At 44.8% G+C, this 22,103-nt stretch overlaps 1 protein-coding gene across 1 annotated transcript; it reads left to right on the top strand.

Moving 5' to 3' along the window:
• Positions 1-213: 213 nt before the first annotated feature.
• vimr2 (vimentin-related 2) lies at positions 214-21,257 on the top strand. Its single transcript, XM_021584188.2, has 10 exons — positions 214-408; positions 1,227-1,371; positions 1,803-1,952; positions 2,320-2,439; positions 4,690-4,785; positions 6,580-6,717; positions 8,083-8,220; positions 11,251-11,361; positions 11,999-12,123; positions 20,408-21,257. Exons 1-10 carry the CDS (start codon positions 293-295, stop codon positions 20,448-20,450), a joined length of 1,182 nt encoding a protein of 393 aa, XP_021439863.1. The 5' UTR covers positions 214-292; the 3' UTR covers positions 20,451-21,257.
• Positions 21,258-22,103: the final 846 nt, after the last annotated feature.

Genomic DNA, 22,103 nt, shown 5'->3' with positions numbered 1-22,103 from the left:
CTCTTAAGTAATTACAGCCCCCCCCTTTTTTGGAAATCCTAAGAAAACATTCAGATAAACAATATGGTGACATCGTTGCTATGGCCGACTTGTCTGCTCCATGTGAAATGGCCAGCTGTTGGTGTGAGCCCCTATAGTTAGTCCAGTCAGCGGGCCGTGAGAGATCCATCGCCTGGATGCAACATTCCCCTTCATCTCCATGTATAAAGTCCTCAAACTGGACTCACTGTCATCCGTTTGCCGTTATTTGTTACTGTAGCCCCAGCCTGCAGTACGTGTCCCAGTATCAGCCATGGCCATGCTGAGAGTGTCGTCCTACCGCCGGCAGTTTGAGGAGCAGTGGAGTCAGAATGGACGGTCCGGCGGAGGCTGTGGAGGGCAGTACCGCTCCTCAGCGGTCAAGGCCAGGTCAGTGTGTGGTTTCTTGGTAGCCCCCTCACCTCTTCCTGGCTTAGAGGGCCTGGGTCCTGTTCAGTAGGGGGGTGGGGAATCATTTAGAAACTGAGTGAAATGTGGAGGTACTACCTAAACTCAAGGATTTATGTTTTCTGTCACAAAATGTTTTGCTACGGTAAGCCCTATCAAACATGACTCAGCATGCGTATGGTGCACTGGAAAGGGCTTTATGGAGAACACCCTGTGCACTGAGGATGGTTTACTACGGTGTACCACAGGCCGGCAAGCTAGTGTCCTTTCTTCTTGGGGGACTGCTTAGATTAAAACTAGAACGTGTCCGACAACATCTGTGGGACCAGGCAGCAACATCCTAGGGACCAGATGTTTGTTTCCTTTTACTCTTTAAGTATTTCTAAATATTTATTTCATTGAATTGCAGGCACATGTGTGGTAGCTTTGCATGGTTTTCATATGCAGTATTGAATGTTGCCCAGTTGGCTATTGTGTGTTTAGTGTTAGTTAAGCACGTTGGTTACGTTAGTTGTCAGTCCCAAGGGAAAAGTTTGAAGGGTGTTGACAAATGCCTTTTTTTACTTCCATCAGATAATGACAATATATTCCCCTCAGTTGTGTTTATTTACACAGATCTAATTTGGGTGGGGCAGCAATGCTATGCATTAAAGACTTTTTAGGGATTGCTATCTTTGATTTTCTATGTACATGCACAAAACTCATGCTGATACTTTTGTGAAATGTATTGTGCTAGTGTGTCTCTCTCTCCAGGGCTTTATACAAACTCAGGCATCTCATAAGCTGTGTGTCTCCCACAGGGGTGCGGCTGCTGAGGAGTGTACGTGTGTCCAGCTGGACTTTGTGGCTGCCAAGATGCTCAATAAGGAGAGTCTGGTCCGATTCGCTAAAGACCGCAGCATCATTGCCGCCCTAAATGATCGCTTTGTCGCCCTCATCAACATGGTGAGCAAAGGATGGATTCAACCCTTGAAACATTATTCTAAGGTTCTATAATGTTATATAAACTTGACACCTAAGGGTCACAATGAACACTAACTTGAGCACTGTGCTCGATTTTAGTGACCAACAAATACAGTAGAACCAATGGGATAGTCCCAAAAGTTCAAAGTTATTTCTTATGCATTTGACCCAAGTCTATTCTACACAGATGGTCCAAGGAAAAAAATTCTGGTAACCTTCCCCAAATTCCCAGATTTTCCAGAAATCACACTTGGAATATTCCTGCAATCAAGAAAGGAATAAGCAGGAATTCTAATAGTCAAACTGGGATTTCTGGAAAAACTGGGAATTATGGGAAAATGACCAGAATTTTGCAACTCTTAACATTCATGTACATTCCCATACCATTTGTACATGCTGTGTGCGCCCTATAGGCACGCTGCTTTGAGGAGGACAATGAGTCTCTGGAGGCCCAGATCTGTGAGCTGGAGGAGAGGATGACCGGCCAACAGACCACCTCCACTACCGTAGCTGTCCCTGAATACAGCCTGGACGCCGTGATGGAGAGACTGCGCAAGGAGAGGGTACATATTAACAATGCAGCAGAGTGGAGGCATTCATGTCACACGAATGCTAGGAGAAAAGGAACCTATTGTCTAATGGTGGTTGGTTCCCGTGACAGATAAGTAGTGTGTGTGTGTCTGTGAACGAATGTGAGTGTGTATGTGTCAGCGTGAGCGTCTATATTTACAGCCACTGTGCAGATGGAAAGAGGGGATACCTAGTCAGTTGTACAACTGAATGCATTCAACTTAAATGTGTCTTCCACATTTAACACAACCCCTCTGAATCAGAGAGGCACGCGGGCTGCCAAATTGACAGGTAGCCATTGTCACAGACCATTACCATTACTTACCAATGCCAGACTGATAAGTCATTGTGTGTGTCCAGGACCAGAGCCTGTTTGATGTGGAGGAGCTGAGGAGAGAGCTAGAGTGTCTGCAGGAGCAGTATGAGGAGACCGTTCAGCAGAGGACCCTCGTCCAACTGGAACAGGAAGACGTTGGCCTGGTAATGACCTCGCTTCCTGTGCTATTTTGGTGTCACTGTTTAGTAATTGTGTTGAACTGGTGTCTTCGTTGGTCTTTTATTCTCTGACAATAAGTAGACTTTTCGTGTGTGCGTGCTACTGTCAATTTAGAACCTGTACATAGACATAGATCTAACTTGTGGTAGCTCAACTTTTATACCCAATTTGCCCAGTTTGTTCATTCCTCAAAATGAAAGATTGCAAATAGGCAAGGAAGGATGGAAAGCAACCTGAATTATCTAAACATTCAAAGAAGGCCAAAATCTCTTTAGAAGCACTAATAAACTGACTGTACTAATGTATAACTACCACTAGACGGCACTATTGCCATGATTTGCCAACACAGTTTTATTCTCTACTATTCAAAAAAACGAATTTCATAAGCTGTGTGGCTCAGCATAGCCCTGCTGCTCCTCTGTATCTCTACCCACAGGGTGTTGATTAATTATCAGTCCTACAGTCTGGGCCGGTGGCCACAACACAACCACAAAACCCCAGTCCTAACAAACCCTACTATCCCATTCCTTCACTGCCTGCCACACCACACATGTCCCTACCGTCACAGCCCATCTCCCCACTGCCAGCCCAGATGTGGGAGAGGCTGTTGACGTGTCTCCTTATTGAGTCATTCAGTCTTTAATTTCTCCTATACAGATGCAATACGGACTGTAATGTAGTCGGTGCAGTAATGGTGCTGGCTGGCTCAGCTTCTGGCTCCGATTGGAAAGCAGCTGGAGCGTGGAGAGAGCTTAGAGTCGGGTGGCAAACAAACCGACAGAAACAGGCAGGGAGAGGAGAGATTGTATGTGATTGTGAACCGGTGTTGGAAGCAGCTCCACGAGAGGAGGCTGCAGGCTTTCTCAGTAGGCAAGCAGACAGACTTTGGAAGAGGCTTAAAACAAGGCATGGCTGGGTATTTAAAATCCAGCCTTGCCATTAGCTATTGATTAAGCCTGTTTGTATTTTGTGGTAAAGCTGCCCACATCTTGGACAACCTCCATGGTCTGTCTGTCCGTCTCTCTGCCAGCCAATTCTCAGAGTGTTCTTTTGAGCTTTTATCTGGGGCTGAGGCTTATAGTGTTTAAAAGGTTCAGCAGGCTCCCACCAAGGCTTCCCACAGTGGAAGAAGGCTGGAGGAGCTGGCTGGTTCTCATCCAAATCCAAAGTAGGAGACGGTGCTATAAAGCACAGCTAGCCTGATGCGATGGATGGGGAACAAGAGAAGAGAAGGGTGATCTAGGGGGGATTTCTTTGGTCTTTACAGCCCATAGACTGTGAGTGCATGACTCTCCAATTTACGGCCTTGTGTTTGCCCAGAGATAACAGTAACAGACCGCTTGCCTTACGTGTGACGTCCATCAGGGACCCATGTGTTCAGGCAGCCACAGCAGGAAGATTCCACCGTTGGACCCTACCCTTTCAGCATGACAATGCAAGGCTCCATGTCACAAGGATCTGTACACAATTCCTGGACGTTGAAAATGTCAAGGTTCTTCCATGGACTGCATACTCACCAGAGATGTCACCCATTTAAGCAAGTTTGGGATGCTCTGGATCGACGTGTATGACTGCATATTCCAGTTCCCGCCAATATCCAGCAACTTCACACAGCCGTTGAAGAGGAGTGGGACAATATTCCACAGGCCACAATCAACAGCCTGATCAACTCCATGTGAAGGAGACGTGTTGCGCTGCAAATGGTGGTCACACCAGATACTGACTGGTTTTCTGATCCAGGCCCCTACCTTTTTTTAAGGTATCTGTGACCAACAGATGCATATCTGTATTCCCAGTCATGTGGAAGATTAGGGCTAAATGAATTTATTGCAATTTACTTTCTTGTAACTCAGTAAAATATTTGAAATTGTTGCATGTTGCGTTTTATGTTGTTAAGTGTAGATATTAAAGGATTGAATTGGTGTAAGCCAGTGTGTCCCAATTATGGTTCTAGGGACCCAAAAGGGTAGACATTTTAGTTTTTGCCCGAGCAGTAACACACCTGATTCAACTAAAGGCTTAATGCCGAGTTGATTAGTTGAATCAAGCGTCTTAGTGTGGGGTCAAAAACAAACATGTGCACCCATTTGGGGCCCCAGCACCCGGTTTGGGAAACACTGGTGTAAGCAATCTTGTGAAAATGACATCTAGTCTATCAAAAGACAAGCGGGAGCTTTCAACATACGAGTGCATTCGGTTTTCTATTGACCTGGCTATCTGCTACCCCTTTGTAGGAAGTGGATGTAGTGACCACAGACTGTCTGGCCCTGAGGGAGCAGGTGAAAATCTATGAGGAACAGCTCGCTCACATGGAGGCACAGCATGAGACGGTAAGAGAGAAGGGACCTAGATATGGCTGGATGGCAAACATTGATTATCCCACAGTATTAGTACACAAATGAGGAAAATTATACTACTCATTGGCTCTCTGAGTCATTACTTACATGTGTGACTGGGTTTGAACCCATATTTCATGCATGCCAATAGACTGCTTACCCAATGAGTCTTCAGATCTCTGGCAAGGTTTGCTGAACCACCACCTTTACACAAGCAGCAAGCTTTTCTGTTTAGCCAAAGCCACTAAAACTCCAGACAAGGGCAGGTGTTGGAGAGATTCCCATTAGGGTTTGCCGGAGGCCATCACGGGTTCAGATGACCCCGGCCACCTTGTTGACCAGGTTTTTACCATGAACAGTAGTTATTTTACGAGGAACAATTGTGGTACTGAGACAGGATTAGAGCAAAGCAGGGTAGAGCCAGAATAAGCCTTGCCAAGGATAGATCTCACAGGTGATATGACCAGTTGTTGAAGGAAATTTCTAACATGTGAAGTTCACAAGAGCATATCAAGTAATGGCTTTAATTTCTGGTCAAACAGAGGGAAAGGGGAGGAAAACATCTGCAAACAAAAAGTCTTAAAGGGTATTAGAAATACATCCAAACACAAGTTGAGGTAAAGACCTCTGCCAACTAATATCAACACTTATATTTTGTTTTGGAGAAATTATTTTCCTTTCCTGTTATTTTTATAAATATCGCCTTGTGCCTTGTAATTTCATTACCCAAAACCCACATATCTTTAAAGGCCCAGTGCAGTCAAAAACATAATTGACCTGTGCCAGGACACTGGGGTTAACACCCCTACTCTTACCATAAATGCCATGGGACCTTTAGTGACCACAGAGAGTCAGGGCACTCGTTTATCGTCCCACCCGAAAGACGGCACCCTACACAGGGCAATGTCAGAAGCATACCACCCTGCATCCCACTGATGGCTTGCTTCTGAAGCTAAGCAGGGTTGGTCCTGGTTGGTCCCTGCAAGGGAGACCAGATGCTGCTGGCAGTGGTGTTGGAGGGCCAGTAGGAGGCTCCCTTTCCTCTGGTCTAAGAAATATATTCCAATGCCCCAGGGCAGTGATTGGGGACATTGCCCTGTGTTGGGTGTAGTCTTTCGGATGGAACATTAAATGGGTGTCCTGACTCTCTGTGGTCACTAAAGATCCCATGGCACTTATCGTAAGAGTAGGGGTGTTAATGCAATATCAGAGGGAGAGGGTCAGAGGGAGACAGCATAATAGAAGATAGGCGAGGCCGAGGCGGTAGGAGAGGCCGAGGCGGTAGGAGAGGCCGAGGCGGTAGGAGAGGCCGAGGCGGTAGGAGAGGCCGAGGCAGAGAGAAAATAAACTGGGAGCAGTGAGAGAGGGAGAAAGCGAGGCAGTTCCATCACTCAGTTTTTTTTTTCTCCTCTGTGAAGCCCGGCCACTCGGCTGGCCGGCTACGTTTAACACACTCCCTCAGGGACATGCTCGATAACTCCCTGCACTGAATAACTCACAGCACCGGCTCAATACCAAATGAAAACAGAAGTCCCCCTTTGTTTTATTAACTGCTATTATTATCAGGCATTTCCAAACACCTATTCTCCTGATGAATCAGCCGCCGTTACTCATGTCGAGGAAAAATTAGATGAGGGTCAAGCTGCTTGGGTATTTCTCCAGCACTTCATTCTGCTATCATAGATGCATGGAGGTTAATAATGGAGTTTTAGGTATTGTGACCTGAAGACGTACACGGTGGGGGCTTAATGTTGTTATCTACTTACTTAATGGTGTGTGTGTCTGCAGACGGTTCAGAACATGGTGGCCCCTGTAGAGGGTCCAGCTGCAGCAGGGAGAGGAGTCCTGGAGTTCTGCAACCCTGACATCAAGTCAGCCCTCATAGATATCAAGGAGAACTACAGCCAGCTGGCTGAGACCATCCAGGTACAGAGTCTGGAGCATACACACAATGTGCATGTCACAAAAACAGAACACACACCCCCGTCAATGTAACTCCTGACAGTGCACTCACCGGCTACACACCACTCCCCCTTTCTTCCCCAAACCGTCCTGCTAAATCTGAGCCTTCTCACATCGCAGAGGGACGTGCCCGCTTGTTTTCTTTTCCTCTTGACATAACACTAGAGGAGAACCTTAGAATCGGAGGTGCTGCCGCACACCAGTACAGACCCACTTTGTCCCTCTGTGTCTTGCGTTGGTGTGTCTATGTTGGTGTGTTTTACAGAAAGAGAGTTTGTGTGAGTGTGTTACAAGCTAGAGGTGCTCTGCTGGGGTCAACCTTGCTCTCCAGGGGGGTCTGACCCACCATAGGGTCCCGGGTCGGGGATGTCTGCCCCCCCAAGTGAGGTCACGTTCGTAATCAGACCCCTGGGCTCCTTCCCAGGCCCCTTGGCGGTGTGTATGTGAAAAGGCTTTGGGCTAAATTTACAGCCAGGTTACCTTTGATTAAAGTCAATAGTTGATGTCCATTTGTCTGTGGACGTCAAAAGATGACATGGAAACCGGCCACTATAGGCAACAGTGAGCGCTGTTACCGTCAAGTAAGTTTTGGTTTTGCGAGGCCGACGGGGATGGTGGATGGGCGTGAGCATCTACCTCTGATTCCAAAGGTTGCAAATTTGAATCCAGCGATAGAAACTTCAAGATTTCGGACTTAATGCCTAAACTTAACCCTAACCTTTAACATTCAAAGTTAATTCCTAAGTGTAGCCCTAACCTTAAACATTAGAAGTTAATTCCTTAACTTAACCTTACAAATTTGACATTTGTAACTACTTCGAAATTTGACGTTTGCAAAACATGGATGAACATTTAATTCGGATGTGAGACTGTGAGAACTAGTTGAAATTGACCACTGTTCTTAGTCTCTCTAACCCAGACACTTACACTCTCCTTCCCACTTCATCCTCCTCCTCCTCCTTCCCTCGTTCATTGCCAGCTGGACAGCTTGCGGTCTGGGCCTGGCCTCCATTAGTGTCTCACAAGGTGCAATTGTCTCCATCCCCAAATGATTGCCATTGGGATTGAAGTGTGATTGTGATTGCTGGCTGACTCTGACACACCTGTGAGCCCTTGTTGCCACTCGTTTGCTGTCTAAGTTGTTCCTCTTCACCATTCCCTTTATGGGGGAAAGGGTAACACTTTATTGGAAGTGTATCTACATAAGGACTTCATTGCACATGAATAACTCACGCATACTGCATTGTTAAACAACGACCCCCCCTGGAAAGTAATTTAAGGGAAACTCTGTCAACTAGTGTCATGCAGTGAACTATGTTATGTTTCCAGTGTGAGTGCAGGGAAACTGGTGCGGTTGTTGCTGGTGCTGTTGTCGCCATTGGAGCTGGAAAGGAGCTGACGGTGGCCAGACCTGCGGGGGTCACAGGCGTTGGCCAAATAACGGACGTCAACGAACTGAAGAAACTGGTGAGGAACTGTTATCTCTCTCTCTGGCATTCACCTACTTTTTCTCAGACAATCACTACCTGCTGATTTTGACTGTTTCTCAAGTTTCTTTCTCTCCCGTAAACTTTCCTTCCAGTAAATTCACAGTTCTCAGACATCTCCTCAGAAAAACCAGCCCCACCATGAGTTCAGCATCAAACATCAGCCACGAAATCAAGAGGAATTGTAGAAAATGTATGGCTTCTTCCCACAGACAGTAAAGTTTAGGGAGAGAAAGGCAGTTCACTCCTCAGGAGTTCTCAATGAGTGTCTTCTCTAGCGTTTTCTCTCTCTCTCTCTCTCTCTCTTTATCTCTCTCGCTCTCTCTCTCATTATTAGACAGACTTTTCACAGTACTCTCTCTTCTTCATCATCAACTTCTTAAAACTTCACACATTCCTCCTCTGTGTCTCCAGAGACTCCAACCCCAAACTGAACAATGGAAATAGAACATCATATATCACCCATCCCCGTCTCCTAGAGAAAAAGAAACACACAACAGAGAGGCTTTATTGATAAAATGGTAGAATGTCTTAGTACAGTCTTTCAAGAATTAGTCTCCAACCACCCCAAAACTCAATGATTCACTCAAGTTTACAGTTTTCAAGGAAATGCTGGAACTTCCCATTGCAGTTCATCTATCATTCAAGAATCCACACTTTATAGAATCAGTCAATGACTTAAATCGACAGTAACTGGTTTAATTGCTCTCTCCACCGTAATCATCAGTGGTCGGACCACAGCCGACACCTCTCCATTTCCACAACAAACATGGCGGTTTGGTTCCCATTACCGAGGTTGTGGTCTTTAAATAAACAGGCCCCCTCGGTAACCGCAGTCGCACTCTCATAACACCGTCTCCTCTTCCCTTAATGTGCAGCACGCGAGCCCTCGCTCTGCCTAGCCTGGGCCTAGTCTGATGGACACGTCCCTGCCTGTCTTTCTCCCCTCCCTTAATCTATCTCTCACCGGCCGTGATGGATGTCCCAGTTCTGGTTTCTCACTGAGACACAACTTGGCCAAACAAACAACCTTGCAGTGAAATCAGGCTCAGCTTAGAGGTGTGTATAATAGAGTAGAACATGTATTGATGGGGATGACACACACCCAACCCCCCCTGCCCACATACAGGGCATCCGACCAGGGGAGGGAGAGAGAGAGACCTAGTTGACTGGGGCCGTCTGCCAGATTGCTGCATATATAGTTCACTACTTTTTTCCAGATGACAAAAGTAATGCACTATATAGAGAATCGAGTACCATTTAGGACGTATCCTCATCCGTCTCTGACAGCTAATTGTTTAACTTCGCTGGACAAAAATATAAACGCAACATGCAACAATTTCAAAGATTTTACTGAGTTACAGTTCACGTGAGGGAATCGAAATGTGAACTGAAATAAATAAATGCATTGAGGCCCTAGTCTATGGATTTCACATGACTGGAAATACAGATATGCAATCTGTTGGTCATAGATACCTTTCACGGTATTTCTGTGCGTTCCACTTGCCATCGATAAAATGCAATTGCATTTGTTGTCCGTAGCTTAAGCCTGCCGATACCATAACCCCACCGCCACCATGGGGCACTCTGTTCACAACGTTGACATCAGCCAACATGACGCCATACACGTGGTCTGCAAATTTTCTAAAACGTTAGAGGTGGCTTATGGTAGAGAAATCAACATTAAATTCTCTGGCAACAACTCTAGTGGACATTCCTGCAATCAGCATGCCAATTGCACGCTCCCTCAACACTTTAGACATCTGTGGTATTGCGTTGTGTGACAAAAAACTGCACATTTTAGAGTGGTCTTTTATTGTCGCCAGCACAAGTTGCACCTGTGTATGATCATGATGTTTATTCAGCTTTGTGATATGCCACACCTGTCAGGGGGATGGATTATCTTTGCGAAGGAGAAATGCTCACTAACAGGGATGTTAACAAATTTCTGCGATCTTTTATTTCAATTCATGAAACACTTCACATGTTGGTGTTACGTACGCCTCTCGGAAGAGGGAACGCAACGCCCTGCTACAACTCAACTCCCCATAGAGTGAAAGAGGTATGGGATTATAGGTGCGAGTAAAGATGACAAAGGCAGAGAATTTACCGTTTACTGGGAATTTATTTCATCACACTGTAATTTTGGGGAAAAGGGTCTGGATGGAACCAAAGCAAATAAAGTTAATGTCAAAGTCCCCTCTCCTACCTTACCTGCCTACCCACTACTTAGCACCACCTGGTGCGCTAACCAAAATACAGGGGGTGGTCCGCCCAGGTCTTACCTAGTGTGCATAGACAGTGAATACTACGGGTTATGTATGCCCACGCGGGCCTCTTGCCTAAGCACTCCCTAGGTGCCTTCCCCTTTCCCCCTGGGAACAAAAACAGAATACAAACGTAAGTAAAAAAAATTCAATAATCAAAAACACTGCCTCCTATGGGGACACACATACCTTAAAAGCAGCGGCTACAAAGTACTTAACAAAAAAACCTGTCTCTCAGCAAAAACCAACACATGACATACTAATCATCTCCCTCAGCAACAATCACAGAACATAACCATCAGCTCTATCTGAGAAACAACCAACACATGATATAACCCTCAGCTCTCTTCTGAGTAACAGAACACTGGCTTATATAGCTGAAAGAAGGAGTCTAGTGGGATACAGCTGTATCCTGACGAGGGGGCGGGGTCAGCTCTCCAATGTTTGATGTGGCCGACCAATCAGCTGCTTGGGGGGAATTTCAGGAAGCCATCCTGAAACACACACATACAAACAAAAACCGGGGAACGTAACAGTTGGATTCATATTTTTGTTCAGTGTACTTACAGCAGGGAGCCAGGTGTGATTGTATGTATGTGTGTGTGTTAGTAAGAGAGTATACAGTTAGAGGTTTCAATGTGCTGTTTAGAATGACATTGGCAGAGATTAAGTCACGCATCTCATGTTTCCTCTGACCATGTACCTGAATTTCTGTGTTTTTGCGTTTGTACCTGTGTGTATAGATTGCAGAGCTTGAAAAGGAGCTTGCAGAGCTGGAGAAGTGTGGTGAGGAGCTGGAAGATGAGATTGAGATGAAGAGAGAAGCGTATGTGGAGGAGATATTTCAGCTGGAGGTAAGAGGGACAGACCCCACTGAGCTTAAACTGACCCCAGTACAGTACCCCACCATCTCTGCTCCAAGTAGACACGGCCCCTAATCACAGATCTATGAACAGTTAACCCTTCCCTCAATCCGAATCAAAGATCTAGAAACAGTTTTTCCCACCCTCAAACCTAATCATAGGTCTAGGAATAGTTTAGCCTACCCTCAATCTTAACCATAGTTATAGGATAAAATGTTCCTACACTCAATCATAATCACAGATCTAGGAACAGTTTACCTTACCTTCAATCCTAAGGGTAGAAAGTTCAATATCAGACCATAGACCAGCTGTTAGGGTCAACCTCTACCTCCACCCATCCCATAAACCCAATGGCTCTATTCCAATAACTTCTACCTCCACCAATCCCATAAACCCAATGGCTCTATTCCAATAACTTCTACCTCCACCAATCCCATAAACCCAATGGCTCTATTCCAATAACTTCTACCTCCACCAATCCCATAAACCCAATGGCTCTGTTCCAATAACCACACTAGCATACCACTTAGAATGTGTCCAATACATTAGATACATGGCTTAGTACTAAGTGGTAGTATGCTTGTGCGGCTATTAGAACTTGGCCCATTATCTCTCTGTTTCTCCTCAGTGTCGTCTTGAGGAGATGCGGAGGCAGCAGCATGAACTGCAGGTCCAGATGAGGGAACAATGTGATGACTACGAGGAGCTACTGGGTCAGAAGATGGCCCGGGAAATCGAGATCGCTGCCTACAGGTGGGCCTTATCAAATCAAATTGTATTTGTCACATGCGCAACAACCTTACCGTGAAATGCTTACTTACAAGCCCTTAACCAACATTGCAGATCAAGAAATACAGTTAAGAAAATAATTACTAAATAAAATAAAATAAAATAAAAATTAAATATATACTATATATATATAGTATACAGTGGGGCAAAAAAGTATTTAGTCAGCCACCAATTGTGCAAGTTCTCCCACTTAAAAAGATGAGAGAGGCCTGTAATGTTCATCATAGGTACACTTCAACTATGACAGACAAAATGAGAACAAAAAAATCCAGAAAATCACATTGTAGGATTTTTTATGAATTTATTTGCAAATTATGGTGGAAAATATTTATTTTGTCAATAACAAAAGTTTATCTCAATACTTTCTTATATACCCTTTGTTGGCAATGACAGAGGTCAAACGTTTTCTGTAAGTCTTCACAAGGGTTTCAGACACTTGCTGGTATTTTGGTCCATTCCTTCATGCAGATCTCCTCTAGAGCAGTGATGTTTTGGGGCTGTTGCTGGGCAACACGGACTTTCAACTCCCTCCAAAGATTTTCTATGGGGTTGAGATCTGGAGACTGGCTAGGCCACTCCAGGACCTTGAAATGCTTCTTACGAAGCCACTCCTTCGTTGCCCGGGCGGTGTGTTTGGGATCATTGTCATGCTGAAAGACCCAGCCACGTTTCATCTTCAATGCCCTTGCTGATGGAAGGAGGTTTTCACTCAAAATCTCACGATACATGGCCCCATTCATTCTTTCCTTTACACGGATCAGTCGTCCTGGTCCCTTTCCAGAAAAACAGCCCCAAAGCATGCTGTTTCCACCCCCATGCTTCACAGTAGGTATGGTGTTCTTTGGATGCTACTCAGCATTCTTTGTCCTCCAAACACGACGAGTTGAGTTTTTACCAAAAAGTTATATTTTGGTTTCATCTGACCATATGACATTCTCCCAATCTTCTTCTGGATCATCCAAATGCTCTCTAGCAAACTTCAGACGGGCCTGGACATGTACTGGCTTAAGCAGGGGGACACGTCTGGCACTGCAGGATTTGAGTCCCTGGGGGCGTAGTGTGTTACTGATGGTAGGCGTTGTTACTTTGGTCCCAGCTCTCTGCAGGTCATTCACTAGGTCCCCCCGTGTGGTTCTGTGATTTTTGCTCACTGTCCTTGTGATCATTTTGACCCCACGGGGTGAGATCTTGCGTGGAGCCCCAGATCGAGGGAGATTATCAGTGGTCTTGTATGTCTTCCATTTCCTAAAAATTGCTCCCACAGTTGATTTCTTCAAAGCTTCAAGCTGCTTACCTATTGCAGATTGTCTTCCCAGCCTGGTGCAGGTCTACAATTTTGTTTCTGGTGTCCTTTGACAGCTCTTTGGTCTTGGCCATAGTGGAGTTTGGAGTGTGACTGTTTGAGGTTGTGGACAGGTGTCTTTTATACTGATAACAAGTTCAAACAGGTGCCATTAATACAGGTAACGAGTGGAGGACAGAGGAGCCTCTTAAAGAAGTTGTTACAGGTCTGTGAGAGACAGAAATCTTGCTTGTTTGTAGGTGACCAAATACTTATTTTCCACCATAATTTGCAAATAAATTCATAAAAAATCCTACAATGTGATTTTCTGGATTTTATTTTCTAATTTTGTCTGTCATAGTTGAAGTGTACCTATGATAAATTACAGGCCTCTCTCATCTTTTTAAGTGGGAGAACTTGCACAATTGGTGTCTGACTAAATACTTTTTGCCCCACTGTATATATAGAAGTAACACAAGAGAATTACATAACAATAACGAGGCTATAATAAGGGTGTACCGGTACCGAGTAAATGTACGGGGCTACAGTTAAGTCAAGGAAATTTGTAATGTGACTATGCGTAGATAATACACAGCGAGTAGCAGCAGTGTAAAAACAAAGGGGGGGGGGGGGGGGGGGGGGGTGTAAATAGTCCGGGCGGCCATTTGATACATTTTTCAGCAGTCTTATGGCTTGGGGTAGAAGCTGTTATGGAACCTTTTGGTTCTAGACTTGGCGCTCCGGTACCACTTGCCATGCGGTAGCAGAGAGAACAGTCTATGACTTGGGTGACTGGAATCTTTGACATTTTTGGGGCCTTCCTCTGACATCGCCTAGTATATATGTCCTGGATGTCCGGAAGCTCTGGGCCATACACACAAGCGCCTTACGGGTCAGATGCCGAGTAGTTGCCATACCAGGCGGTGATGCAACCGGCCAGGATGCAGCTGTAGAACTTTTTGAGGATCTGGGGACCTATGCCAAATCTTTTCAGTCTCGCGAGGGGGAAAAGGTTTTGTTGTGCCCTCTTCACAACTGTCTTGGTGTGTTTGGACCATGATAGTTCGTTGGTGACACCAAGGAACTTGAAACTCTCGACCCGCTCCATTTCAGCCCTGTAGTCCATGATCATCTCCTTTGTCTTACTCACATTGAGGGAGAGGTTGTTGTCCTGGCGCCATACTACCAGGTCTCTGACCTCCTCCCTATAGACTGTCTCATCGCTGTCGGTAATCAGGCCTACCACTGCTGTGTCGTCAGCAAACTTAATGATGGTGTTGGAGTCGTGCTTGGCCATGTAGTCATGGGTGAACAGGGAGTACATGAGGGGACTGAGCATGTAGCTCTGAGGGGCCCCAGTGTGTTGCTGCTTACCCTTACAGGAAGTCCAGGATCCCGACAGGAAGTCCAGGATCCAGTTGCAGAGTGAGGTGTTTAGTCTGCACTATGGTGTTGAATTCTGAGCTGTAGTCAATGAACAGCATTCTCACATAGGTGTTCCTTTTGTTCAGGTGGGAAAGGGCAGTGTGTAGTGTGACTAAAAATTGTGTCATCTGTGCATCTGTTAGGGTGGTATGTGAATTGGAGTGGGTCTAGGTTTTCCGGCATGATGATGTTGTGAGCCATAACCTTTCAAAGCACTTCATGGCTACCGATATGAGTGCTACGGGGCGGTAATCATTTAGGCAGGTTACTTTCACTTTCTTGGGCACAGGGACTATGGTGGTCTGTTTGAAACATGTAGGTATTACAGACTCGGTCAGGAAGAAGTTGAAAATGTCAGTGAAGACACTTGCCAGTTGGCCCGTGCATTCTTTGAGTTCACGTCCTGGTAATCCATCTGGCCCCACGGCTTTGAATATTGACCTGTTAAAAGGTCTTGCTCACGGAGAGTGTAACCACACAATTGTTCCAAACAGCTGGTGCTCTCATGCATGTTTCAGTGTTGCTTGCCTCGAAGCGCATATAAAAACATTTAGCTCTTCTGGTAGGCTTTCGTCACTGGATAGCTTGCGGCTGGGTCTCCCTTTTGTAGTCCATAAAATATTTTTCAAACTTAGTCCTGTATTGACACTTTGCTTGTTTGATAGTTCATCTGAGGGCATAGCGGGATTTCTTATAAGTGTCCGGATTAGTGTCTTGCTCCTTGAAAGCGGCAGCTCTAGCCTTTAGCGCGGTGTGGATTTTGCCTTTAACCCATGGCTTCTGGTTCGGAAATGTACGTACGGTCACTGGGGACGACGTCGTCAATGCACTTATTGATGAAGCTAGTGAATGAGGTGGTATACTCCTCAATTCCATTGGATGAATTCTGGAACATATTCCAGTCTGTGCTAGGAAAACAGTCCTGTAGCATAGCATCTGTGTCATCGGACCACTTCCGTATTGAGCGAGTCACATGTACTTTCTGCTTTAGTTTTTATTTGTAAGTAGGAATAAGGGGATAGAATTATTGGCAGATTTGCCAAATGGATGTCGAGGGAGAGCTTTGTATGTGTCTTTTTTTCTCCTCTGGTTTCTCCTCTGGTTGCACATTTGACATGCTGGTAGAAATAAGGTAAAACAGATTTAAGTTTGCCTGCATTAAAGTCCCCGGCCACTAGGAGTGCCCCTTCTGGATGTGCATTTTCCAGAAGCTTATGCTTATGGCCTTGTACAATGAGCCACACATTGAGTATGGTCTTAGTGCCAGCATCGGTTTGTGGTGGTAAATAGACGGCTACGAATAGTATAAATGAGAACTGGCTTGGTAGATATTGTGGTCTACAGTTTATCATGAGGTATTCTACCTCAGGTGAGCAATACCTCAACACTTCTTTAATATTAGACATCGCGCATCATCAGTTACTGACAAACAGACACACATCCCCGACCCTCGTCTTACCAGATGTAGCTGCTCTGTCCTGCTGATGCACGGAGAAGCCAGCCAGCTCTGTGTCGTCGTTCGGCCACGCCTCGGTGAAATATAAGATATTACAGTTTTTAAAGTTCGTTGGTAGGGTAGTCTTAATCATAGATCGTCTAGCTAATTTTCTAATGATTCCACGTTGGCCAATAATATAGAGGGTAGTGGTGGTTTACTTACTCATTGGCAAATTCTTACAAGGCACTCCTCCCCCTTTTCTCTGTCTTCACGCTGATGACGGGAATTTGTACCATGTCTTGACAAAGCAAATCCTTCACATCGGAATCTTTAAAGAAAATTTTTTTTTCCAGTTCGAGGTGAATAATCGCTGTTCTGATGTCCAGAAGGTCTTTTCGGTCATAAGAGACGGTAGCAGCAACATTATGTACATTATGAGTTACAAAAATGCAGAAAAAAAACTAATAAAATAGCACAGTTGGTCAGGAGCCCGTAAAATGGCAGCCATCCCCTCCAGCGCCATACTCGAGACATTGATACATTTCACCCAAATGTCCCTATGCATAACAATGGATAACCTACAGGGCTTATGGCTTATGTAGTAGTGAAAAAGACTGCACAGCAGTGTTTACTCTTGGAACTACCCATCCCGGATCCGGGAGAATTGTCATCAACTGACACTAATTAGCATAACGCAATGGACAAAAAATATTACTAGAAAATATTCATATTCATGAAATCACAAGTGAAATATAGTGAAACACAGCTTAGCCTTTTGTTAATCACCCTGTCATCTCAGATTTTGAAATGATGCTTTACAGCCAAAGCAAGACAAGCATGTGTAAGTTTATCGATAGCCTAGCTATAGCATTATGTCCAGTTAGCAGCAGGAAGCTTGGTCACGAAAATCAGAAAAGCAATCAAATTAACCGTTTACCTTTGATCTTCGGATGTTTTCACTGACGAGACTCCCAGTTAGACAGCAAATGTTAATTTTGTTCCATAAAGATTATTTTTATAGCCGAAATACCTCCGTTTGTTCTTCACGTTTGGTTGACAAATCCACCGGAAACTGCGGTCACGACAACGCCGGAAAATATTCCAAATTAGATCCATAATATCGACAGAAACATGGCAAACGTTTTTTATAATCAATCCTCAAGGTGTTTTTCAAATATCTATTCGATAATATATCAACCGGGTCAGTTGGCTTCTTAGTAGGAGCGAGAGAAACAATGGCCGTCTATTAAGCACATATCACTGAGAGCCACCAGCTGACCACTGACGCAATGTTGTCGCTCACGCTCATTTTTCAAAATAAAAGCCTGAAACAATGTCTCGTGACACTAGACACATTAGGGTAGCCATAGAAAAAATAATCTGGTTTATCCCTTTCACTGCTCAATAGGGACGTATAAGAACGCAGAGGTTTCTAAGTAAGAGTCACTTCCTGATTGGATTTTTCTCAGGCTTTCGCCTGCAATATCAGTTCTGTTATACTCACAGACAATATTTTTTACAGTTTTGGAAACTTTAGAGTGTTTTCTATCCTAAACTGTCAATTATATGCATATTCTACTATCTGGTCCTGAAAAATAGCCCGTTTACTTTTTCCAAAAATGAAAATAGTGCCCCCTAGTTTCAAGAGGTTAACTAATGATTGTTCAAACATGATTGGTCACAGGTAAGAAGGTAGAGGAGACAATGCATCACACAAAGCAGCCACAGCTGTCAGTAAGTGTCCATGATTGAGTCTTTGAATGAAGAAATTGAGATTAAACTGTCCAGTTTGAGTGTTTGTTGAAGCTCGTTCCAGTCACTAGCTGCAGCGAACTGAAAGGAGGAGTGACCCAGGGATGTGTGTGCTTTGGGGACCTTTATCAGAATGTTACGGACAGAACGGGTGTTGTATGTGGAGGATGAGGGCTGCAGTAGATATCTCAGATAGGGGGGAGTTTTATAAATAAGCATCAACCAGTGGGTCTTGCGACATGTATACAGAAATGACCAGTTTACGGAAGAGTATGGAGTGCAGTGATGTGTCCTATAAGGAGCATTGGTGGCAAATCGGATGGCTGAACGGTAAAGAACATCTAGCTGCTTGAGAGCACCCTTATCTGCCGGTCTATAAATGACGTCTCTGTAATCTAGCATCGGTAGGATGGTCATCTGAATCAGGGTTAGTTTGGCAGCTGGGGTGAAAGAGGAGCGATTACGATAGAGGAAACCAAATGTAACTTTAGCCTGCAGCTTTTGATATGTGCTGAGAGAAGGACAGTGCACCGTCTAGCCATACTCCCAAGTACTTGTATGAGGTGACTACCTCAAGCTCTAAACCCTCAGAGGTAGTAATCACACTTGTGGGGAGAGGGGCATTCTTCTAAACAAACCACATTACCTTTGTTTTGGAGGTGTCCAGAACAAGGCAGAGAAAGCTTGTTGGACACTAAAAAAGCTTTCTTGTAGGGCGTTTAAAACTAAATCCGGGGAGGGGCCGGCTGAGTAGAAGACTGTATCATCTGCATATAAATGGATGAGAGCGCTTCCTACTGCCTGAGCTATGTTGTTGATGTAAATTGCGAAGAGTGTACAGAGGCCTATGTAGTATTACAATGACGTCTTCAGATGACGCAATATTTTCGATTCTGTTCACAATATTTGTGTAGCCCTACACTGTGAACATGTAGTATGTGTGACATGTCACCTGGGCAACTCCATATCCATATTAAGACATTCCTGAGAACAAAGGCCTGACATTCAAGGTTAACTGGGGTCACAGGAAACAGACCCTACGACAGCCCCAGAAAACATGATGCAATTTCCTGTCCGGTGTGCCTATTGAAGACGTTTTTTTTTGTGTTTCTGTCATGCCTCCCTCCTGTTGTGTCTGTCTGTCTGTGCGCTCAACCATCTGCCATCCTGGTATGTAGAGTGATTTTTTCACTTTGCCCTTGCCGACTCCCCTACATTTGGACTCCCCTTCCTCACGCATCCGATCCTTGGGAGCCCCCCCTCCCCTCCATACATCCTTGCGGCTCAGGAAGAGGCAGCCTCAAACAATTCCTCATTAGAATGGACAGGGGGTGGGGGGGACCTCACACTGTCAGGACCGTGGGCTGGGTCTCTGCCAAGCCACTTTATCCGCCAGCCTTTTAATGTCAGCAGCCCCGCAACCCACCGTAGCATCTTTTAAACACTCTGGTTCCTGAACAGACTGTTCCAACGACGCGCACCACATAGACTCAAGACATGCTCACACATTTACATACACACACACACACACTTTGTCAAGACACAGGCAGGCAAGACGGTCTGGGTGCGACATTGCTTAACTTTTTTAAACATCTTGTTAACAGGGCTGTTTTGTCATCTGTGATTTAAAAGCATGAATAAGAAATGGAAAAAAAAGCTTCTCTCCACACCTTGGAAATGTGTCTGCAGAAGAGAGCCTTATGACACTTATGGCCTGTAAAATGTACACTGAGCCATTTGGACCAGATGCTCGCCGCTGTTGTAGCTCCCCAGTGATGGAGTCTTAATGTTGACAATTCACTTGCTTGCAGTGTTACGTGTGTAACTCGGACTGTGAGCAGGGACAATAGGGCTCTGGTCAAAGGCAGTGCACTATAGGGAATAAGGTGCCATTTGGGACACAAACAATGTCTTAGTGGTAGACGACACAACAACAGCAAGCAGAGGTTTAAACAGATATTGAGATTACCCCTAGCCCTGATATGGTGGCTATAATTAATGAAATAGGAAAAATAGGCACAACTGATGGAATTCATCTGATCTAATTCACATCTTATCTAAACAATCTGGTTGAAATCAATAATATGAAAAAGCAATATCCGTAACTCCGATAGGTATGCTTTCATAGTGGCTTATTAAGAAGTAAATAAAACAGACAATGTTTCTATGGAGGCTAGCCATGTTGGGTCTAAGTCCTCCTAGCTGAAGTGGAAGAACTCTGTGTGTGTGTGTGTGTGTGTGTGTGTGTGTGTGTGTGTGTGTGTGTGTGTGTGTGTGTGTGTGTGTGTTATCAGCAGACCTTCTTACAGTTTTCCTTTTCCTCTCTTCCCTTTCCTCTCTTCTATTGCCAGAGGTTTGGTGGAAGAGGAGGATGAGAGGCTTTGCTACCTGTGAGAGGAACCGATGCAGACCAGACCAACCAACCTGCTTTCGGCGATGGATATCCTCCCATACAGATTTCATGCGTTGCCAAAACACAACAGACCTAAGTCAGCCATTAGAGATCACATGAAGCTAACCGCCACACAACCATTTGAGCAGATGTAAAAGTATCATGACAGATTAACGAGGTCGTGCCAGGGCCATTGATAACAGGTCACTGGCAGGTGACCCCTGTTCTATAAGAAAGATGAAGTTGTCTAACATTGGGGTGGAGGGGGATGGGACTGGATAGAGTGTGTATTCAGTGTCTGTGAAATGTCCCTAAGTGGTCTCTATCTGTTGTGGCTATAGTCTCTGGAGCTAACTCACTGATATGACACACACACACACACACACTGACTGACTCTGCAGAATCATTTACCTCCCGTTAACCCTCACTCCAGCATGAGCCCATTAAACACTCTTAACCACTGACCTCTCCACTGTTCACAGCCATTGGACAGCTCTTATATCCAATAAGATAGCCTTAACCGATCATGGCAGGTCACCATTCATTTGTTTTACAGTCATGCATTAATGTGGGTTTTTACACAGAAATGACAGTCAAGTCAGTTACACTGTTCATGTATACTTGCGAACTGGTATATTAGCTTTGCAAATGGTTGTTGAAGTTGACATTCTGCAGCTCCCATACAGCTGGCCAGCAGATAGCTTGTGTGCTGTTCCTGACTTATTTGCTCATTCTCTGCCCATGACACCTGGAGGAACTTAGTCAAGTTAAAACCATAACAATAAAAAAAAACATTTTCCTTGACATCACCTTCTTGTCCTTTTCACTCTCCACTTAAGTGCCTTACCTCGCAATCATAACTGTACCATTTAACAGAGGATGAGTTATGCCGTGTGATCCCTGCCCCATTTGTCTTCATGCTTAACCTCACATGTGAACGTTCTCGGCTGTTAACGGTATCGGAGGCTTGTTTGCTCAGCCATAAAGATGAACAATACTGCTAATAATGGCTCAGATAAGATTTGCGACAGCCGGTGATCTCCTGGTGAATTGAAACGCATCCACACACACACACTAGGAGAAGGCTGCAAGCGGTCAGGGGGACTTGTTTAATTGTGTGGACATGAAACATGGTGAGCAGTGGAGGAAGCAGACCGGTGGGTCTGTGGGGCCTTTATTTTCTCAGGGCTGCAGCACTCAATCATGTTCTCTGCTTCCGAGGACTGGACCCACAAAAGACTTATATCCCACCCAGCCCCCTCTTTTTTAAAAAATGTATTTTATTTAAACTTTATTTAACCAGGTAGGCCAGTTGAGAACAAGTTCTCATTTACAACTGCGACCTGGCCAAGATAAAGCAAAGCAGTGCAACACAAATGACAACAGAGTTACTCATGGAGTAAACAAACGTACAGTCAATAACACAATAGAAAAATCTGTATACAGTGTGTGCAAATGAAGTATGGAGGTAAGGCAATAAATAGGCCATAGTGGCGAAGTAATTACAATTTAGCAATTAACACTAGAGTGATATATGTGCAGATGAGGATGTCCAAGTAGAAATACTGGTGTGCAAAAGAGCAGAAAAACAAACAAAAAATATGAGATGAGGTAGTTGGTTGGATGGGCTATTTACAGATGGGCTGTGTACAGCT

Source organism: Oncorhynchus mykiss, chromosome 31 (genome assembly GCF_013265735.2).
Source record: "Oncorhynchus mykiss isolate Arlee chromosome 31, USDA_OmykA_1.1, whole genome shotgun sequence".
Classification (NCBI taxonomy): domain Eukaryota; kingdom Metazoa; phylum Chordata; class Actinopteri; order Salmoniformes; family Salmonidae; genus Oncorhynchus; species Oncorhynchus mykiss.
This window is presented reverse-complemented; position numbering and strand designations above follow the sequence as displayed.